The sequence below is a fragment of the Melozone crissalis genome, unplaced genomic scaffold, assembly GCF_028551555.1.
Source record: "Melozone crissalis strain CALT ecotype California unplaced genomic scaffold, PUWL_Pcris_2 ptg000014l_1, whole genome shotgun sequence".
NCBI classification, from domain to species: domain Eukaryota; kingdom Metazoa; phylum Chordata; class Aves; order Passeriformes; family Passerellidae; genus Melozone; species Melozone crissalis.
This window is the reverse complement of record NW_026535792.1, coordinates 16060082-16074758: the sequence shown is the minus strand read 5'-3', so window position 1 is coordinate 16074758 and position 14677 is coordinate 16060082. Positions and strand designations below refer to the sequence as shown.

Below are 14677 nucleotides of genomic sequence, written 5' to 3'. Positions count from 1 at the left end.
TCAATTTTTTCAGGTAACTGGTGGGAGCTCAGTAAAACACACTGAGAAATATTTTTCCCTGCTCTGGAGGGTGGTGTAGCAGCAGTTCTCCTCAGGTGCCCGTGGTCACCCAATCCCAAGTTATTTGTTATTCTTGTTTCACACCTGAATGGTGTCAGTCTGCCCACGGTGATAATCCCAGGCTTTGATCTGTACCTTCAGAGGGAGATTGTTTTTGTCACACAAGGTATTATTACTCTGGTCTGACTTTAATGAGCTGTGTGGATGAAGTTTGATATTAATCCACAGTGCCCCGTGTGAAAGCTGAGAATGCTGAGAACCATGGTGCACAGAGCTGCTCGAGTTCCTGTGAACAAATGTGTGCAACCATCATGGCTGCTCTCCTGGCCCCACAGCCTGGGGCATGAATGTGCTTGTTGAACCCTGCAGTTCTCTAAAAGTCAGCAGCTAATCACAGATAAGGTGATGAAAAAAGAGATGAGTGTCTGTGCAGGGGGTGCAAAGCTTTGTCTCCTTGCTGCCCAGCACAAGTGTGACCCCACGGTCACAGCTGCCCTGGGGTGGCTGCACAGCAGCCTGGCTGCCCTGGTGTGGTGTGGGAGCCATCTCAGAGTGCAGTGGGAGCTTTATTCCACTGTGCTGTCACTCTGGGGCAGTGACAGATGTGATGAAGCAGAATGCCAGTGGCACTGTTGAAGGAAGATGCAGAAGCACAGTAGCAGCCCTGGTTAGTTTTGTGTTACCTCACTGCAGAGACCTGAGGTGGGCTCCTGGAGGTGCTGGGCTGTACCCTTTGGAAAGCAGGGATGTTCATCCCAAATCCCATGGAATCATTCACAAATACCTTGCTCAGTAGATGTCACAGGTACCCTGAAGGCTGTAGCAAAGCAGCAGTGGCGTGGTCTGTTCTGAGGAAGCCCTTCCTTTTCCTAACACTATCAAACTCCAACCCACCTGTTTCCTGTGCACTTTGAACCTAAGGACTGGATTTCTGGTTTTAAAAAGAAAATTAGTGCAAAAGGTATTTTTAAGTGGGTGTTGAGGGATACATCTCTTTGATGAGACAGAATTGAGCTGCAGGTTCATAACCAGGACAGGGATGGTTCATTCTGCACTGCAGCAGCTTGGTGGAGAACTCACTCATTGCAGTGATGCTCCAAGGGCACAGCCTCTGGAGGTACCCTGAGAAGGTTTTCTTTTAAGCCCTTCTTGCTAAAACTAAATGCAGAATATTAAGGTCAGGGAAAATGCCTACAAAAGCTGTTAAAATTACCTTACAAGCCACTCTAGCAATGTGTATGATTTAAACAATGTGGACAGTTCATTGAGGAAGACTCTGCAGGTGTGCTGGGACTTATCCAAGGTAGGCAGAGGAGCAAAGAGAAAGTCAACATTACCTTTAGAATTTGCTTAGAGGATAATGTTGAATTTCTTATGTCCAGTATTCATTGAGTAGAATTAGAACTGCTAATTCAGTATTCATTTTGCATTCCTATGATTTAAAATTGATATTTACTGTTTCCACCAGATATATATTCCTAGGGCAGCACTGCTTTCCAAAAACTAAATGGTCTTTTTCCAGGAAATTTCACTGAGATTTATTTTGTTTTCAGCAGGCACAGTATTTTCCTGATCAATGAAAGAACATATAGGTTGTTTTTTGGAAAATACTATCTATAAATTTTTGTAGCACGTCACCATTTACTTTGAATTTTAAGGGGACTTACCAAAAGGGAAAGAACAGCCACATCTGATTGTGGCCATAATTATATTCAAGGATAAATTATCCTAATAAGCTGTGGTGACCTGTACTTCATAATAAATTTGGTATTTTGTAAGAAAACTGATACAAACTTCAGTATATTAAAAATTGTGTAAATTGTTCTAATAACTGGCATTGAACTGGTCGTTTAGCATTTCCTCTGTGGGGAACTGAAATTTTACCAACATTTTGCCTAAATTCAAGTTTTTTAATGTGAGAGGAAAAGTAATAGTCCTATTAATAAATGGTAATGTTGTAAGTAGTGAAGAGTAAAATATATTTCCATATATTTTAATGAAGATTAAGACATGTTTAGATTTTGATGAAGAGTTAATATAAAAACCAAATCTAGCTTATTTCATGTAATGACTTATGTTGGTGGGGCAGGTTTTCTGTAGCTGTAAAAGGCAGCTTGGAGGAGAGAAGGGATGTCAGCTTGGAGTCCATACTTGTTAGGTAACAATTTCTTGAAAAGAAGGCACACTTTTTATTGTTCTTCTTTTAATAATTTTTCTCTCTTTTTAGAAAATGCACAGCTTGTTCTCTTTAGTGTGAAATAATCTCTTTCCCAAGATTTTTTTTTTAAATTAGGGCTTCATTTTCACAACCTTCAATTAAATATTCACCACTGTTCTTTTTCCTGGGAAGGTAATCTGTGATCTCCATCACATACTATACCATTAAATATTATTCCACTATTTTCTGCAGGAGCACCTGTCATTAAAAAAGTACATTGTGGACATTGTGATTGAGAGTTCTGTTCCTGTGGAACCATTAAAAGATGGAGAGGAGAAACAGAAAATTAAAAAGAAAGCCAAAAAGCTGAAAGCACGGATGAACTCCAGGTAGTACCAATTTCTTTTTATTTTTTTCTAAGTTTTGTTCTAAACTTTACCTTCTGTCCTCTAGTTTGAGTGCAGTGGAAGGCTGAAAAAAATGTAAAATTATTTGCTTTGGGAGTGTCTTGAAAATAACACTGATGAGCCTAATTTATGGCCACTTTCTCTGATTGAGAAAGAAAACTGAATATCGATCTGGAGCCCTTGGTTTCACCTGTTAAGAGCTTTTCTCATAATTGGATGCCAGTGCCCTGCCAAAACTGTAGCCTCTTCTAGCATACAATAGCATGTTTAAATTTGTGTAAACCATGCCTATTTTTCTTTCTAGCTATTGATTTTTAAATGAAGCATCAAAGAAAATCAATAGTAATCAACAAATAGAAGTCAGCCTGCTGTAGTGTCAAATCCCATGACTAAATTTAATCATTTTTTTTGCCTGTCACAACAAGAAGAAAGTTAAAAATATCTTCAAGTGGAAAGTGAGTTGTCAGACGTGCAATTTGTTCTTAGTCTAAAAAGTGACATCTGCAAATCAGTGTGGTGTGCAGGACATCATTATATCATGAACTGGCAGTGTCACTCCTCATGGCTGAGTGGTCCCAGCTCAGGTTAATGCTCAGCTGAATATTGTAGCATATTTTTGCATTTCTCTCTAAAAATACTTCTCACCGAGGTAAGAGTCATTGTTACACATTTTCTCTGCCTGCTTATGCATGAAGGGTTTCAAATAAGAGAAAAAGCATGCACAGATTTTTAGAACTACAGTAAAGTGAGATGTTTCATTAACTCCTAGCAGGCACATCAGCCTTCAAAACCACAGCACTCTCAGAGTGTATTATTGTTCTGACTGCTCTCCTCTTTGGATCAGCAGATCCACTTGCTGAATATCACTGTTGGAACTGGATAATGTTCTTCAGGTTTCTGGATGCTCAGGATGCAGAGTTATTCATATGACCTGTTGATTTAGTGCAGTATCTGGGTCCAGTTTTAATTATTTCTCCAGGGCGACTTCTGTTGAATTTAAGCAAAGATTTGTCAGACCCTGGAATGTAAGTTGACATAATAATTTATTGTTGGCACAAATAGGAGAAAAACTTTTTCAGAACATTTTGAGTTTGTATGTGTCAGACTGCTGTGTGAGTCAGCATATTTGTCATCAAAAATTGTGATTAAAACAGTAATAAGTAATAAAGGGCCGTCATTTTACAATGGTGCTGTACTATTGAAAAATACAGTGAAAGTTTCAAAACCTAAGTTATATTGAGGAGCTGTGAAGTTCACACTTATTAAGCTTGGTTTTACTTTTAAAGGATGGCTAGAGTTTTCAGTGGCTTTGCTGTCCTTGAAGATAACTCAGAGTTAAACAGAAGATTTTCAGATGTTAACACAGAAGACTTACTAATAAAAATGTCCAGTAGCAACATAAAGCAGAGATATTTTGATGTTGCTAATTTAGAGTTTCATAGATATTAACAGATTATCTACACACCATGTTTTGGTACGTATTTGCAGCTCTTCTCCAGGAAAATAAATAGTTACAATGAATGCCCCTATGCCTCAGCACTTGAAATGTCATATTCGTTTCAGTTTCTAGGAAGCTGTGATATTTTAAACTGGAAAAAAATAATAACTGCAACCAAATAGGTCCTGTTACACTCCTGAGTTTCCAGATCTTAAATCACTCTTGCAGTATCAAAGCAATGAAGGGCAGAGGTGAATGAGGGGACAAATGGTGATCAGTGGGATATTAGATGTGTTGAGAAGTTTCACTAGTCTTATTAATTATATTTATAACCCTAAGCCATTTAACTGGTGCTATCAGTAACAACTGATATATAGATAAGTAAATTAGCTCAGGTTATCATGTATGTGCTCTAGCAGGAGGATATTTGGATAGTGACATAGGAGAAGCAGGGCTGGTGAAAGCTGAGTGGAAGCATCAGAGCTGTGCTTAGCAGTAACTTGGTCCAGGCTTTGCAGGGGACTTAAAGCATTCCAGCCATGTGCATTTAGTAACAGGGGTTTGGGGTGATAATTCAGGTTTGACTGACTTGTCTGTACAGAAGCTGAAATGTGTTGTTTCTGGTGAAGAAGGCAAAAGGTTAATAAAGGAATTTCACCTTCATGTTTAATACTAAATTCAGCTGTGAATAATGGCTTTATTAATGACCCACAAATCAGAGCTGGTGGTGATGTAACAATATTTGTGTGGAGCTTAAGTTGGAATGGCGAAGCAAACGAAAGGAAATTCTGAGTAGCTTTGGGAAACTTGAGCTAATAGGGTGAACAAAAAATATAAAGAAAGGTTTAATATATGTATCTGAGAGAAATGCATCTGCATCACTGCAGTGCCTGGGTTAGTCTAGCTTTACATGTGTGCTGGTAGAAATGGGGTGCAGGATTGTTGCTGTGGGTCTTGCCTTGCTCCAGGAATGACTCACGGATTTCACCTGTTGGCACAGACTGGCTGGAGTGAAAACAGGCAGTGGAAAAAGGTCTTGTCTCCGTCTTCCTGCTTTTTGGCACATGGCCAGTGTAAACAATACTTTTAAGGCACTAAAGAGGTCGTGTTTCTCTTTCCAGCAGTAAAGGAGTCCTTGGTGGAGGTGTTTCTGTGCTGCTCACCTAACATTCATTATGTTACACTACAGTCAGTAGTTACAGAAAAAATGCTTCTGTGCCTGCAAATACAGCAAATTATTTGCATGGTAATTGTCATCTCTCTGATGTACTAATCAGATCTGCACTATATGTCTGTCATTTATATTTTATATAATAATATTATTTATAAATTTTTCATAATATTATATTGCATTATTTCACTAATAATTTTATAATATGCAGTAGATTACTACCGTTGTATTTATCACTTGTGAAATTTTCTACCATTTGAAAAGTCAACTTAAATATACCTTTTGTGTACTGGTGCTATTTTAAAGTAGTGGTGTTAATCATAAATTGTAAATTGCCAATGGCCAGTAGTTAAGCAGCAGTGGATTATGGATTATGACAGGGCAGCATTGACAGAAATGCTGTGCTTTACTATGAGGCAGAAAAACCCAAAGGCTTGAACTCTCTTGCTGCTCTTACATCCTGGACACTTTAGACAATAGTCAATAATAATGAATATTTTCTCCTCCAGGGCAAAGGAATATGAGAGCTTGATGGAAGCAAAAAATGCTGTGTCTGACTCACCATTTAAAGCCAAGTAAGCATTTATCTCTATATATTTTAGACATAAATTTTTTCCCCCTGTCTGTCACAGAAGTGCCCCTGAAATTTCTGGTGGAGCAGGTGTGGAAGGTTTCCCCCAATTTGGGGCATGTTTCCATCCTGAATTACAGATCAGTCCCTGATACAAAAGGTCAGACTTCAATAAATGCAATAAAGACAATAAATGTGCCTTTTTTTCTGAAGACACTGTATATCTTAACCTGTATATCATACCTCTATATCATCCTGCAATGGTAAAGAGAACATACACTTCTCTTTTTCTTACCTGGAAACAAGAGGGTTCCAATCTTATACTTTAAGACTGATGGGTGAAAATTCAGCTGCAATTCTGGAATTGGAAATCTTATGTTTGACCTCCATTTGGTCAGAAACAAAGGTACTTGTGGTGGAAACACAGATGTTTTAATGCACAGATGTCTTGGGCTGACATTGGCCTTTTTAAAGAATAGACCTTTTTATTGTCAAGGATAAGGCAGAGATGAAAACAGCTGGATGGTAGATGAAAACAAGATCTGTGATCACTGACAAATTCCTTCTGCTTAGTTTGAAAGTGAAAATTGCTCAGCTTTTATTTTCTGATTCCATTGAAACCAGTTGGGAAAAGATGCAAAATATTTGAATTTCCAAGATGATTTTGATAGGTTCTATTACCTTAGATTTTAAAAGAAACTATACAGCTGTAGTTAAATGCAAAACAGTTAAGAAATTGAAAAGAAGTGGAGTTTCATCAGTGCTTGGCAGGACAGGGAGGATACCAGTAGAGTTCTGCAGTACTGTGGTGGTCAACATATTCTCAAATGACTTGGAAAATGCAGAGATCAGGACAGTAGAGACAAGAATTGGTGCTGAATACTAATTTTGAAGAGAGTGAATGAGCAGGCAGTAAAATGGCAGGTGAAATCTAGTGTATATTGAGTGCTACCCAATGGAAGGGGAAGACAGAAGTCAATTATATCTTCACATAAAAGTGTGGGCCTTGAATTAGCAGATGGGATAGGTAGTGCCTGGAAAATATCAGCTCAGTACTCAGCAGCTCATAAAAATCCTTCACTAAAACTACTTAGAAACAAGCAAAACCAGAACAAATAATGTCATCAGGTACAAATACCTGGGTCATTTGCATCTTTTAAATAGGATGTGAAGTTCTTTGTCTCTGAACAGATAAGCTACAATTGCTAAAGGTTCAGAGATAGCAGAAAGGGAAATATGTGATGCTTTCAGATATGTCTTATGTATCAGGAAATAAGTAAACTAGTACTACTCCTGGAGGAAAATGTGATAACAGGGAGAAGTTCTTCTGGGGTTATGTTCTAGAGATCTACAGTGTCACAAATGGCATGGCAAAGATGGATGGGGATTGTCTGCTGTCTCCTTGGTACCAGGATGAGGGAGCACAGGGGAAAGCTGAGCCAGGTTCTAGAGAAATCAGACCCAGTGTTCTCAATGCAGCATGAGGGAGATGTGGGGAGCTCCCACAGGTGCTCACTGACAGCTTCCCTGCATTCCTGCAGCTCTAGGAAAGCACAGCCAGCCTCAGAGACTCCTAAGCCAGAAGTGGGGAAACAAACAGATTAGTAAAGAGGATTATGCAGCCTGGGCTGTTCTTAGTGTTCCTGAGACATCCTCTCCCAGTGGGCAGATGGGGAGTGTGCCTCACTGGGAGCTGGGCTCTGGGAGTCTGTAGCATCAGTCAAAGGGCTGTGGGGTCTCAAGAGCTGGAGTCAAAAACCCTCATCCTGAAGTTGCTACAACTTTCACATTAGGGATAGTTGTCTAATAACCTGTACCAGATCCTGCCTGTTTTGTGGTTGTTTCCATCACTCCTAAACTGCTGGGGAAGGTGGCCTTTTGTACAATTGCTGGTGGTTAAGCAGTTCAGATCCTTGCAGTTAGACCTCCTTGATGTACATGCAACCAGCCTATATGCAAATATATTTTACATAGGCTTTTCAAAAGCTTGAAAACTGCTGTTGAATCTTAGATGTATTTTGAAACAATAAAAATCCATCACTGAGGTTTGACACAAGAAAATGACCCATCTCCAGCAGATGGCACACCTGCATAAACACATGGGAAAGAGTTGGCTTCGTTTCTTGGCCATCAGCACTTTTTGCAAGATGAATTTCATGGTATATTGAAACTTCCAGATTTGTAGCTTTTGTGTTTTGCTTTTCTTTGCTGCTAGAAAATAAAAAATTAGGTTCTAGTCATCAGAAAGTAGAAATGTCTGCATTTGACTCTGAAGATATTAATAAGCTCTTGTATCTCTGTGTTAAATTCTGAGATTATCAGTGATGTAACTTGGTCAGTTCTTCAGTTCTGTCTCAGTTGTAGCACTAGAGAAACTCAGATTTTAAATTTTTTAAAAATGTTTTCAAATCTTTTGACTGATCATGAATTTACTGTTTTCATTTCTCTTTATGTAATTAATTGCTTATTTGCTTTCAGGCAGAATCTTCTGTTCTATCTGCTTTTTTAGTTTCTTCCTTTATTGCCTCCGGTAGGGCTGTGCCCTTTCAGGTGTGAGCTGGTGGTGGCCACTCTGTAGCTCATTTCCATTTGCAGTCTTCATGTAAAACCCTAGAGATCTATCAGCTGCCTTCATCTAAATTTTTAAAATATCCTTTCAGGAACCATAGTTATTGTTATTTCCAAAATTAAACAACTTTTTACCTGCTATGAGGGCTTAAATATTTGTGAGCTTCTTTAAAATCAAGCAGGTTAAAAATGGGAGCTCAAGTCTGAACTGGCTTTTTAAGTAGAGGAGTGTCTGTGAGTCAGCCAGAAGCCCATTTGTTTCTGTTAAAATGTGTTTACTTTGTACATCATATATTAGAAAATGGAAGAATAGGGAAGTATTATCTCTTTCTGTAAGAGAAAGGATAAGAGGGCAAGAAATTTTATGAGGCAAGAGTTTTAGCCTAGACTGTATCTATTAACATGGGACAACCTAGTTTTAATATAGAGAAAAATAATAGGAAAACACAGAACTGAGTAGGGGATCCTACTTCAGCAAGGCCAGCAGGAAGAGGAGTCAGCACAAAGAAACGAAGAGCAGTAGGTCTGAAGGGAGCATTGTTACCTTGAGAGGCTGTGTGGGCAGTCAGAGGACACCATGTGCCAGGGATGCTGTGCCTGTACCTGGCCGGGTGCACTCTGCTGCCAGCTGGGAGTCTGCACAGCTCTCAGGAGAGCTGCACAGTTACCGAGAAAAGTCCCACCACAGAATGAAGGGGGTAAAAAGAACACCTCTGAGTGCTAAATGCAGTCTTTGGGTCAAAACAAATGGGAAGAGTTTTTGTCTTTCCCAAGGGAAGGTTTGAACTACTCACATTGGAGTGGAAGTGTACCAATGAACAGAAAATATCTTTTGACTTAGTGGGCTGTGGAGCTTAAAAATGGAGAAGCTCTTTTTTAAAGTCTGTTTAAAGTGGGACACAATTGGTAGGTTTATTTATTTGCTTAACAGAAGCAATGTGTTGTAGAATTAAATGCTTTTATGCTTCCTTTCTTATGCCACATTTCTTTATCCACTCCTTTCTCTACCCCCAAACTGAGAGTGTCTTCACAACCAGAACCACTTATGGAATGCAAGTTCTTATCTGATTTTAGTTCTTAGTCATGTTGTCAGTTGTTACAGAAGAAAGACAGAAACCAGAGTTAGTCTCTGGCAGGTAAAAAGCCTTTTTAGATCACCTTTAAGATTAGGCCACTTTAATATTATGAGACCACTGATTTGCTGATGCAACTGATAGACTGTTTCAGTGGTTCTTATTAGTTGAAGGTTTGCAGATTTATAAAACCTTGTGCACTAAGGAAGCACTGATCCAAGTGCTTTCTAAGCTCTACTCTGGTACTACACTAACAGCAATGAGCTGACAGGCTTTGTCCTGCTCTGATAGACAGTGGGTGTCCCTTGCTCAGTGGTACAGCGCTGATTCATGCCTGGGATTGTCAGTTACTCTAAGGAGTTCTTCCACAGAAATGACTTCTAAATATAGCTGGGACAGTTGGGGTTTTAGTATCTGTTAAAAAATGGTGTGCATTAGGGAGAGGGGTGGGATAATTCCAAATATTGCCTTGTTGGGTCAGTATTTTGGTCTCTGAACTGTTCCACGTGCCAAGAGGGACTTTCAAGGGAAGGACTGTGGACATTGTCACTTGGAGAAGCCCGGTGTTGCTTCCTGCCTTTCTCAGGTGCATTTGCTGGTTGGCCCCTGGTGGCACTTAGGTAATTTTGTAGGTGCTGGAGGACTCTTGGTGGGTTTGTGGCATTAATTCATATTCTCTGGGAACTGATCTGAGCAATTATTTAGTGTCCAGTGTACTGGGATAATGTGGCAAAAGGTGTGTCAGGTGTCCATCAGAGCACAGTTTGAAAGGGAAGGAAAACACTTTCACAAAGTTAGAGGGTTATTTAGATCTATTTAATATTTTCTAATGCAGAGGCAGGACCATGTATTTCAGTGTTAAATATCCAAGTAGCAAAGTACAATTGTCATCCTTCAATACAACAGGGAAACTAAAGTAATGAAAGATTGCCCTGTGCCTGAAGGGAATTAGCAGGTTTCAGGGGGACAAGTTTTGTTCTAATATTTTAACTAGTCTCTCCTCACATAACAAGGAATTGTTTTAATGTATTCTTTTAATTTACCTTTTGTTTTTAATTGTAAAGAGGTACTTCAGATAGTGTGGATATTGGAACCACTGTTATCCTGGAAACAGACTGCAGCACAAAAAGAAGAGGTAGAAAAAGAAATATTATTTCCTTGAGAGTCTGCTGCAGATGAGATGGGAATGTAGTGTGAAGTTTGTTCCTTCAGAAGCCCAAAGCTAAATGGGCTTTAGCTGATACAATACTTTCTTTCCTTCATTATAATATATCAGTGTAGTCACAGGATAAACTTACCTTGTAGGTTTTCCTGGTGTAGAAGGCTTAGAGTTCAGTTGTAAGATATTATACCAAAGTACGGATTATCTGATTACTGTGGAAAAAAACAGACAATCTCTGAAACTAGAAGTACTTGTACAAAATTTAATTTCCAAAATGTTGTGGAAACTGTAGAAGAGCTAGAGTGTAAATAAAATAAAATTCAGGTAAACTTAAAAACAAGATAAATAATGGGTATGATTGGGCAGGTGGTGGATTTCCTCTTCAGAAAATAGCTAAAATATTCTCATGGGAATGCAAATAAATGGATTCAGAAACACACCCAACCTTCCCTGGGCATCAGTGCCCAGCCCAGGCACACCCAGCCCAGACATTGGGTTAAACCCCCAAGTGCTGGGTACATTGATGCTGCTATTTCAAGGCTTTTTGGCTTCTTTCTGGAGATGAAATGTGGCCTAGAAATACTGGCAGATCTTTTTCCTTTGGCCTATAAAATATATTAAACGTGCTAAAAGTATTTAGCCCATGTTAGGATCCTTTGATATGAATAGCCCTTGTTTTCCCATTTGTAGTGGAAAAAGATCAGATACTTTATTTGTATTTGCTGAACATACAATTTATTAGTTTACATTATGGTGGTGTTCCAAGACAAATCAGGGCTTAACATCCTTCTGATACTTGTTCTGCATTCTGAATTATCCATTTGTGAGGAATACTAAAACCTTAATAAGTGAGATGTAAATAATTTAAGGGGGAAAAACATTAACTTTCTCTATTATCCTGCACAGCAAAGTTTCAATTATTTATCATTCTATGTATGGCTTAGTAAGCATTGGAGGAGTAAAAATTGGAGGACAGAAAGAAGACTAATTAATTGTCTTGAGATGTTTGGATTTGGATTCAATGATATTTTTCCAGAATCAGTGGATCAGGTGTGTATGCCATGTCCCAATAATCCCCAGTGCGTACCAAGAGTGTGCCAGGAGTCCAGTGTGTACAAAGAGCTCTCTCTTTCCAAATCCATTCATAGCAATGGCAAATTCTGCATCCAAGCACAAGTCCTCTAGCATAGATTTCTAGTCCTTTGAAGCAGTCCAAAAATTATTCTTATTTCCCTGACACAGCCAAGAAGTCAGTATGAAGGATATTTAAATAATTCCTCCAAGGCTCACTGGTGGGAGGAGGCAGGTTTTATTTCCCCTCTCCTCCCCATGTGATCACACAGCACCTTTGACTGGTTTTGGTAGAAAACTCCCTCTGCACTAGGATATGAGGATGTAAGATTAATTCTTTAATGTGGCAGAATTGGAAATTCATTCTTCCAGATTCTTACTCTGTGATGCTGAACACTCATCCTTCACAACACAACACTTAGAAAGTTTGAATTTTGCTAAAAGTATCCAGAAAGACTTTCAGAAGTAATGGAAAACTGGAAGCTTTCCCTGGGAAGTTACTACTGTACAGGTTGTTTTTAAAGTGAGAACAGAAACTGAACCTATGGAGCATCTTAACAGGCTGAAGAGAAGGACTCTTGTGTTAGCTGTGTCAGCTGAAGGCTGTGTAAGATGATTATGTTCTCTTGGAGTCCCTGTGAGCAGTGTTTTGATAAACCTTACACATTTTGTATGTTAATGCCTGATGGAGATTAGGGAAGTGCCTTTCTTCAGCCTCTGTGGTTAATCCTGGTGGAATTCCATTCCTGTGATGTTAAATTAAGCAAATGAAAACCTTTCTTGCTGTGTTTTGTCAGATGAAGTTACAATATAGGGTGGTGGGCTTTATATAGGCTTTAATAGTGGAATTTGGGTAGATATACCAAAGAAATAAAATATTTTTTGCTTAATGTGCTAGGATATTGCCAAGGCAATAGGCATTCTAAATCCCACTGTGAAAATACTCTGCTTGTGGACTGCAGCAGTTCCACTTCTCATTGGTGCTGTGGTCTTTTGATTTACTGTCCAAGTCCTGCAGTTATTTGGGCTTTGGCTTTTAGTTTTGTTTCCCATTTTAGCTTGTGGCTTATGGAGATAGACAGAGGTTTCCTCCAACCTCATTTTCCACAGAGGAAATAGCAGTGAAAAAAATCTCATCAGGATGTAATCTCCTTTTATTTTTCTTGTCATGCAAAAATCCTGGTTGTATATTAGTGGGCTCAGCTGACCAGATGATAAGAAGTCCAAGACTCAAAATTCTACAAATCATTTTTATTTGTACTTCAGGAACATATATGTATCTTCAGCATGTCTTTAAAGCTATTAATGAAGCTTCTAATTTTTTCAAAGAGAAGACACAGAGTACCTGTTGTCTCTTGATTAAGTGGAAACTCCCTATTCTTCTATAAATTAATACTCTGATTTTGGGGATTTTTTTTTAATATAGTGTGACTATTGTGGTACATTCTCCAGCCATTCCATCTCCTGTCTCACTTCTGGGAGTCTGGTTAATGTAATCTTTTTCTTTTCCAATACTCTGTGGTCACTTGTGAATGCCTTCTGGCCCTTTAACCCTGACATCTCCATTTTATTTTGAGCACTCTTACCCTTCCCCTCTTTTTCCTTCCTCTAGAATTCTGTGTGTAGGCTTGCAGTCCCAGCAGTGTCTGCTCCTCCTCCTGCTCAGTTTCCAGCTCTGTCCCACTCAGTGCAGGTGCCAGTAGATGCAAGCAAAATCCAGCAAGCCCTGAGCCTTGTCACTGAGAGCAGCAGGAAGGGACACTGAGGCAGTGGCACCAAATGCAGGCAGGGACAGAGTGACACCTCCTCTGCAGCTAAGGGACTCTGGCAGCTTTGTCTCCTCTGCCTTGCTGCTCCCACTGCACCCTCACACTCTGGGCACAGCAGGATAAATAAACTCTGGCTGTTTTCACTGCTGTATTTTGTATTTTGTGCCCTGGCACTGGGTGTGCCCCTCAGTGCTGAGTAGCAGAGCACAGGTGAATAGCCCAGATGCAGATGTGTAAAACTGAAATGGAACCCAACCCATGTGTGTCACCATCACTCCCACCTCTGCAGTTTGGCTTCATTACTGACCCTTGTTAATAAAATGCTCTTTCTGAGGTAGGCTGCAAAGCCATTGCTTTTCTCTTATTCAAATAACCCTGAAGAGCCATTTCTTTTATGATGCCTATAAGAAATCAGCCAAGTGGTCCTGCTGTTCCTTTTCCCTTACTCATCTTAAATAGGGTGAAACCATTTGAAAATGAGGATGGCAAAAACTACCATGATAAGCTGTGGAAGGGAAATAGGGAAACAGCAGAAACAAATGTAGCTCATAAAGCACCTTTATAGCTGTACTGTTCACTCTATAGCTGTGCTGTTTCCTTGAAAAAGTAGATAGTGAAATGTCACTCCAAGCTGACAGTATCTCCTTGGATGTTTAGCATCCTGTACAGAATAGATGATAACAAGAACAATATTTAACATAGATTTTCATGATTTCTTCATTGGTGCCAGAGGTTCATTACAAAGATGTAGGTTAATAAGGCAGTTTTTGCTTTAACTGCTCTTTGTTTTCTGTTGAAGATTACAGAGATTAGCAAAAGACCTTCTGAAGCACCTCCAAATGCAGGATGGCTGTTCCTTGGGGAACCACAAAGTTCCTGGTCTGGACAGGACTTTGGGAGAGATCTCTCGGATTCTGGAGAAAGAGGTATTGTGACTTCTGACTGACCTAGAAAATGCTTTGCCCTCAAGTCTCATCAGGGTGGATTTGGGAATGTTTAATGTCAGATGTTGAAGAATAAATGACCTCTATGTAACAAGCAGTGTCTGCTATAACACTTTTCACTTTTTCCCCCCTGTATTTTCATGAGGATTGTTTTTAACCTGGGTCATTTCAGTCATCTAGCTTGTAGTGCTTACCCACAAACAGCTTTTACAATAAGGGCCCAAAGCAATTAGCAGAAAACAGAGGAAAGAATTGGATCCAGGTTTGCTGGAACACCAATCTGTT

General features: G+C 39.4%; 1 protein-coding gene across 1 annotated transcript in view; it reads left to right on the top strand.

Moving 5' to 3' along the window:
* SCAPER (S-phase cyclin A associated protein in the ER) overlaps window positions 1-14677 on the top strand; it is a 132878-nt gene that overhangs the window by 51374 nt on the left and 66827 nt on the right. The window contains exons 20-22 of the mRNA XM_054272915.1: window positions 2471-2607; window positions 5744-5809; window positions 14248-14374. Of these exons, the coding sequence (XP_054128890.1) occupies window positions 2471-2607; window positions 5744-5809; window positions 14248-14374 (330 nt within the window). The remainder of the gene's footprint in view (window positions 1-2470; window positions 2608-5743; window positions 5810-14247; window positions 14375-14677) is intronic.